Below are 8,308 nucleotides of genomic sequence, written 5' to 3'. Positions count from 1 at the left end.
TTGGATTAAGAAAACCATCATGCGCATTTTCATGGAATTCAGCAATAGCAAAATAATGAAGATATCACTAAAACATGTAGGCCTATTGCGGTATATAATAGGCTATATGTTACAGATGGATTTATTATTATGCTACAGACATTTCCGCTAAATGAATGATAAAATGAAAGGCATACCAAATACATTTCTAAACTCGTGCGTGTGTATAGGCCTGTGTCTTCCTATGCCCTTTGTAAACCTCAAATTACAAATGATGAACCTTTCGTCAGTGAATGCTTGACTTGCATTGAGCAGGAATTAGCCTACGCAAAAAAGTTGTGTGTAGGGTAATTTACGTAGGCCTAAATGAATGGGTCGTTTATATGTCAATACAACACACCAACTGCACTGAATAGTGTGGATCCAATATCCATCGTCCCAATCTTCCGGCCAATAGAAATTGGGGAGCCTTCAACCCCTAACTAATCACAAACTGATAGGAGAACATGAAAACACGGAGAGACGAGGCCAGGGTATGTAGTTGGGTATGCTGTAATTACCATAATAATGGAAAATATGAAATAAATATAAAGGGTACCCCTAAAATGTAAAATCGGTAAAACCCTATTTAAACAGAACTATGTGGTGGCTATTGGTAAACACACCCAGGTCAATGGTGTAGGCTACATTTTATACTAACAACGTATCACACTTATGTCAAAGAATGTTAAACCGACTCTTAGCCCCGTACTTCAACATAAAACTCAACACTGATAAACATAAAGGTCCCTTTAAGACCAACTGTCCCCAGGCCTTATCGGTAGACAAAAATGCAAACGTAAGTACCTTGAGCTTTTCTACTGGTTCAGCTGAGTAGCCTATGTAAAAATGTTCTGAAGATCTGGTTCTGAACGAATCCGTTCCGTTTTGCTCGAGTCCGCCTCTCCGTGCCTGTTCCTATTGACGCACTTAAAGACTCTTCCCTCAACCTTAAGGCGAGTAGCAGCGACCAATCACCATGCCATTACAGGCTTCAGAGGAAGCTGTTTATGTGACTCCGGCGCTAATTAGGCTCATGAACTAACAAATCGCTTGCACAACTGGTGAGGAACCGATCACATCCATGGATTGTCTGGCGCAGTTGACCACCTTTATGGCTATTTGTTGATTTATTGTTACTTTGGCTTCTATTCTTGCTACACTCTTCGTTCCAAAGTTATTTATGCTGACAAACTTTCTCGGTGTGGAGTAGTAACCTATTTTTTTTTTACGAAGAACGCCTGCACCTCTTAAACTCTATGCTGGGGAATCTTGACTATCAAACCATGTTTCAACCTACACCGAAGAGGTGTTTTACTATAGAATCGTTGGTAGCGAAGGATAATCCTCTACCAGTGTCGAGGTCTGAGGAGCCCATACGACCAGCAGCTCTGAGCTATGCAAACTCCAGCCAGATGAATCCATTTCTGAACGGGTTTCATTCCAGCGGCAGGGGCGTCTACTCTAATCCGGACTTGGTGTTCGCTGAGGCGGTCTCACATCAGAACAACTCCGGTGTCCCAGTTCATTCGGTACCACCTCCACACGCTTTGGCTCACCCACTTTCATCCTCACATAGTCCGCACCATCTTTTTGCCAGCCAGCAAAGGGACCCCTCAACTTTTTACCCATGGCTAATACATAGATATAGGTACTTGGGTCACAGATTCCAAGGTATGTTGAATTTACATTTGTCTTTTTAACGCATTTATTACGTATTTATGCTGTTAAGCCCTTTTGGATGTACCATAGCATTTATGTAGGCCAATATAACTTGTAATTATGAGAATAAAGAAACGAATGATAAATATTCGCTATCGAATTTTGGAAATATATGTGCTATCTATCGTCTTGTCTCGAACAGTTTTACAAACTGTTTTTGTCTGTTATAATTAGTTATAATTAGAACACTGTTCAACTGGAATAGGCTAGGGTACTTTTAGTAGCTTAATGTAGGGCATAGTATTTCTCAATGTGGTGACACGGGTTTACATTTATTTTGCTGGTAGTCTATAGCCTATCATTTTACATTTTGTTTAAAAAGGAATTGCAAAGAGTGGACTTTTGAAAAGTCCTTTAGCATCTAAAATATTTCATTGAAACAAAAATAAGCATAAAACCTTACAACTGGAAAGTGTAGGCCGATATAAGTAATTGACTTGTTATTTTGAACCAAAAAATGATTGTTGAAAAATAAATAACGATTTAATTTGGCCTAGATATTTACTTCATGTTTAAACTGAGTGCAAATCAACTTAACTACATTGATAGATGCCTGTGGATTTTTTTGTAATCATCCGTGCCTTGGAATAGGCATTGGGTCGTATTTGTGGGCTATGTTTTTATTGCCCAAACTGCTGTTTAAGAAATTGTACACAATGCACTTTTTAGAATCGTACTATTAATTTATCGTCCCCCAAATTGGACTGTCATTTTAGAAAATTATATATTTTTGCTGGTGGATGCACATTATCCTTTTCTGAAAACAGTGACATGCAAATTGTATAATAAGTGAACGATCTGTTTTCATAATGGTTATTTTAATAAGGGTCTTGATAGTAATTCTGACAAAAATGTAGGCTAATGTAGTCTATTTTTTTCTCCACCATATACTTACAGTATACCAGTGACTGTAGGCTAATGTTAAAAATAAAAGTTCGAAAAGGGTTAAGCTATAGAGGCTTCTAGGCCCCTTTGTGATTGTAGACCATTGTGTTGCTATTTTTTATGTGTAGGCCTAGTGTTTTAAGGATAACCAAAGACTGTATCGAAACGGCGCTTAATTTAGCCACTGCATAGCCCTATTGTTCCCATTTGAATAATATAAACGGTATGAATTTGCTATTGTTAAAATGATTGCAAAAAATTGTCAAGGTGTTGCTTGTGACTAAATTGGTTTCAATGTTCAATTGAGTGTTGCCGTAGACTTTAGTTAAAAGTTAGAAGGCCCAAGTCTGCGGTATAGCCAAATTATGAGCATAGCATCATCATCTCTTTAGCCTCAGTTTGCAACATAAGAGTGGTCATAATTAATATCCCTCCCATTGTCGTTTTCAGGTAACGAAACAAGCCCGGAGAGCTTCCTTTTGCACAATGCACTGGCCAGAAAGCCCAAAAGAATTCGGACAGCTTTTTCCCCTTCCCAACTTCTGCGGCTTGAGCACGCATTTGAAAAAAACCATTACGTCGTAGGTGCCGAACGAAAACAGCTTGCGCACACCCTTAGCCTCACAGAAACTCAGGTAAGAAAATGAATAGAATATTCACAAGTGTATCGTTAAATCCGCATTAGGCCTACTTTGAATAGGGAATGGATTTAAAAGACGATTGTGTCAAGTTGCATCAGACCTGACATGACGCACAGGTTTGTGGGGTATTTTTCAAGGGGTGTTTTATAGCCTGTAGGCCTACCTACATTAGGCTATAGGACAATAATAACTTGTTTTGGTGTTGGCTACGGAATCTGTGAATATGCTAAATTTATCTGAATATGCTAATTGTTTATTGGGAATTCATATGCCTGCCTATAAGTGACATTAGGGGAATTATTTATTCATTTCTTGAAAACACGACAATGTGTTGTCTTTTGGGGGAAACTGCACACATGCTATGGTTAATCCGTATAGCAGGTCAAATTTATGAATTTCACATAGGCCTAAATGCTATTCTATTTTAAATTTTGAAATTAAGTGGGGGAAATTATATAAATGAAAACACACGTTTATTCATTTTTCAAAATTAGGCCTACTATTGGATAGACCTGTAAACCCACAGTTTCAGATATACAAAAATAAATGTATACACCACCATCGGCCTTGAGGCTTTTAGTTGGATGAAATCCATGATCATTGTACAACCTCGTTGGGTTGAATGACTTTGTTTTGGGGGAAAAAAGGTTTCCATTCAAAATGGAGGGCAATTAACCAGTTAACCATTTTAAAGGATCTATTGCACGCTAAAAAGAATGAGACGGACTCAATGAATTTCCCTGGCCATATTTAAGATCGTATTTGTGCCTCTCAGCTTGCGGAACGGTCGGTGTCTTTTGTCCCAGTGTCACCACCGGCTCTTCTCTAAACGGAGGCTTTCAGTGGGGAATGAGGGAGAAATTAACCATCACCCACTTCAATTAGCTGACTGAAAGCACATTAAATGCACCTCACTTGCCAAGCTGTCAGACGGATGGCTTGTATATATTAATATTGCCCACTAGCCTATTGATATGCATTTACAAAAGGCTTAAAATTAACAAGCAATGTGACTTTTACATTTTGGGGGAAATTATTAGAAATTAAATGAAACTTATTTGTTATGCATTGCATATTCGTGGGCCTGTTTGCGCCCGTTTTTTTTCGACCAAGGTGACGTCAATGTCTCGTAATTGGCTTATGTTTGTACTATAAAAAAATAGAGCATGCCATACATGCCATTTTTGACCTAGGCAATATCCCATCTGAAAATAACCGTACTTCTAGCCTAACTTGTAAGACATTTAGGGCCTATAGCATTGGGCACATTTTCACACAGCGATCTATGAGAGCCTATGCAAAAATGTAAGGCCTTTGCACTCCTTTTATAGTCTATGTTTGTATCTCTTTTGCTATTCTGCTATTTGAATTCTCACTTTACGCACGTGGATGGTTTTTGTTTAGTATTTTGGTATTTATTGTAGCCTTTATTTATTTCCCTTAGGTAAAAGTGTGGTTTCAGAACCGAAGAACCAAGTTCAAGCGGCAAAAGTTGGAAGAGGAGGGTTCAGATTCGCAACAGAAGAAGAAGGGGACCCATCACATAAACCGATGGAGACTCGCAACTAAACAAGGATCGGGAAGCCCGGAGGAAATTGATGTAACTTCAGACGATTAAAATACGAAATTGTTTGAACCTGGGACAGCCGTGTGGCGTGAAGGATGACATGGCTAAGGATGCTGTGTACAGAGAGACAGAGAGAGGGTAAAGCCAATGTCACATTTCGATTCTTCGGAGATCGGCAGCTGAGGGTGAGAGATCCGATTGGTGGCACTGCTGTCACTACCATGGGTCTGTCAAACCATATCAAATTGCCCAGGCAAAAGTGATTGACAGTATCGCAGTCCACCTACCTGACCACCTTCCACGCATCAACCCACCACTACAATCTCCCACGAACCACCCAAAAATTAATCTCCAATTCACATTGGACATTTGCACTTCTGAAAGTTTCTAAATACGAACGTTTCCACTCAAGATACCAAAATCCACAACTGTTTTTGTAAAACTTAAATTGCATGGTAGACTTTCTGGTAGTTGTTTAATTTGATAATTTTCTCAAAAACAACGTTGTTTTAACTCTATTTTCAATCTCAGAGATGTTGTGCTTCTTCCTTTTTACAAAGTGTGCAGTCTTTTAATTAATGATTATCGTGTTAAAGTGATTGTGAGAACAGTATGAAGTAGCAGTGCTGCGTTATAGTGTTTTTAAAGAAAATGTATTTCGAAAACTTTATAAAAGTTTATCAAACCACAGATAAAGTACTTAAAGGGAAAGTATCCAGGACATTCCTTAAACCTAAAGCTTTACCATGTCTCCGTTATTCTGTCACGAGCATATTGTCAGGATTTGACCCTCCCGTGAGAGTTGCCACAAAGGACTAATGCAAGAATTGACTGCCGTAGAGGCGAGAACGTCAAGCACTGAGCGTATCCATGTACAGAGATACTAAAAGTTAATGTTTCTGTTAAACCCTCTTTTATCAGAATGTAAATAATGTTGTGTTTGTGTTAAGTTTGCTACAATTTTAACACAAAGTATACTTCCAAGAAGTATGTAATTGTTAATATTTTGTCAATAAAGTTTTATCAATATGTTGCGCGCGGAGTAAAAGTAGGGTTTTGATTTTAGATCAACTTTCATATCTTGACATTTTATAAAGAGACCTGTTACGCTCTTCAATTCAAGCGTGTATTATTTCACACTTTTTATAGGCTATTGGCTGCCACCAATCACCCGCTTCATATATCTTGATCTTGGCCAAACCAGTCTCACAATTAGCCTATATTTGAGATAGGCCTATGACTAATTTTAGAAGGAATCCAGACAATGTGGCTTGTTAAAAGTAACTTATAAAATCCAAAATTATTTTTCTGTGGCAAGTGCATGGTTGTTTTTCCGGCGGTTCATTTGCTCCTCAGTCTGATAGACTGCATTAATCCGTTTTTATTTAGAGGGGCAGCGTCTGGTCTGTTCAGGCTACAAAGAGTCCTACGAGCTTTTGTGAAAGTGCAAATCAGTTTAGGCAATTATCATGCGAGTAATATGAGGGGGAAAGGGGATGCATTGCCCAGTGGTCCACTTTAATCTCTTAATCCGTGGATCCAAGGGGGCTTGGTTGGACATAATTTAGTACAATCTGACTACCCCTCACGAAGCGATAAGGGAAGGTTGCAATGTGCAGCTAAATGAGATCTTTGTTTAAAATCTTGTCTCCGACAGCCACGAGTAGGATATGCGTACACGCGCTCTTCCCACAAATTGATCACAAACAAAACAGCATCAACGCATGTATACACTTTTCACATTTTATGTGTAGCCTATTACGCTTGTACGGTAAAAATAAATTATATATATATTTTTGTTTTGACATCTAAGAGCTTAATAGACCAACGTCTTCCTTTATAAGTGACTCAAACATAACATTTTATTATTTATTTATTCGGGGCAAACCCATTGACACCAAGGTCTCATTCACAAGGGTGCCCTGGTCACGGTAACACACTTAAATACAATATGGAAACAAAACAGCCATCGATACAATGTAAAATAAAATAAAAAATCCAGCACAACACAATTTAAGAAAAACGGTATATTCCTCAGCTACAAAATGTTATATTCCTCAGCTACTAAGTCCTCAGTCAATCATTTAAATTGCCATAGCGGCACCAGAACATCCTATTGTAATGAGTTTTGTGAATTGTTTGAGTAGTGAGGTGCATTAAAAGTAAGAAAGGTTTTACCTAATTCGATGGAGACCCGAGAAACCTCAAGAGTTAACCAACTCTGTCAAAGGGTTTGGTATCTCATGTTTTATGCTTCAACAACGAAGTTGGGTTGAGTAGTAGAGTTTTGTAAACAGAAAGGGAATATTGAAGTGACCTACAGGACTTTAATGAGGACCAGCTAACCTTTTGATACAGGATGCAGTGATGCGTATTAAAACCGTAACCTGTGATAAATCGAAGGGTTTTGGTAGACAGCATCCAAAGGTTTAAGAGTAGTGGCTGCTGCATTCTGGTAACTGGTGTCACCATAGTCAAGAACTGGCAGGAAAGTTGACTACAATATGCTTCCGGCTGTTTAGAGAGAGGCGTTTAAACTAGCTCATCAGTATGTTTTTTTTTTTTACCCTTGTCAATCCAAATGCCCAGATATTTATAGGCGGGAACCCGATCAATGGGTGAACCATTAAATTAATAAATGTGTAGTCCAATGCACATGGGAAAAATGCACAACAAATTGTTTTAGATGTTCCAAAATTAAACTGTATTATATTTACACTATGTATCTCCTAAACATGTGAAGTCCCACAATGCACAGTGTATGATGTGAGGTGTGGTGTTTATTTCTATAATTGTTTCACATCTTGAAAAGGAGCTTTTCGGAGGGGGTGGTGTGGGGGGGGCTATATGCCTACATACAAACTATGGTCCCCATATATGGATGGGGAGTTTTAATCGGCCCATGGACTATAACAGCAATAAGAATCTTCAGAGAATACCATTAGCTTTGAAAAAACCCTAAAAGCTTTATTACAAACCCAGCTTTGAAATAGGGGGATTAGAGGGCTGAAAAGGTCCCACAATAGTTAGAAGAAAAGGTTTCATGCTAATGAGGTTAATGCCCTTTGTATCTCCGGACTCCACAACTTCATTACTCCTATCTCCGGCAACACCGAGCGGCTCAGAGCGCGCAATCCACTCGAGCTTCTCCCTACCCTGCCTAAAGAAGGATTTGATAGCAGTCCTGTTCAAACTAGATAATTATATATTTTCAAGTTGGAATTAAGATAAAGAAAGTGCAGTGAAGGCGGTGAGCCTTGATCCGCTGCAAACAAATTTGGCGCACTTTCTCCCTCCGCGGTGCCTCAATAAGCAGAACAGCCCCCTCATTATGACTGGGTCTCGTTTTATTAATTGTACACTCTTTTGATTTAAACAAGCCAGTCTTTTGAATTTAAAGGCAGATTATTGTATACAACGAAATTAAATAAATGTTATAATGAAGAACCGGATCTGTTCAAATGTACGGGTTCCC

The 8,308-nt window shown here is 38.7% G+C and overlaps 1 protein-coding gene across 1 annotated transcript; it reads left to right on the top strand.

Moving 5' to 3' along the window:
* Nucleotides 1-834: 834 nt before the first annotated feature.
* On the top strand, nucleotides 835-5,867 carry LOC139562073 (homeobox protein EMX2-like). Its single transcript, XM_071379389.1, has 3 exons — nucleotides 835-1,692; nucleotides 3,076-3,260; nucleotides 4,711-5,867. Exons 1-3 carry the CDS (start codon nucleotides 1,278-1,280, stop codon nucleotides 4,882-4,884), a joined length of 774 nt encoding a protein of 257 aa, XP_071235490.1. The 5' UTR covers nucleotides 835-1,277; the 3' UTR covers nucleotides 4,885-5,867.
* The last annotated feature ends 2,441 nt before the right edge of the window (nucleotides 5,868-8,308 follow it).

This window comes from Salvelinus alpinus, chromosome 32, assembly GCF_045679555.1.
Source record: "Salvelinus alpinus chromosome 32, SLU_Salpinus.1, whole genome shotgun sequence".
Taxonomy (NCBI): domain Eukaryota; kingdom Metazoa; phylum Chordata; class Actinopteri; order Salmoniformes; family Salmonidae; genus Salvelinus; species Salvelinus alpinus.
Note: the sequence above shows the minus strand (reverse complement) of the source record. Positions and strands in the feature narration are given on the sequence as shown.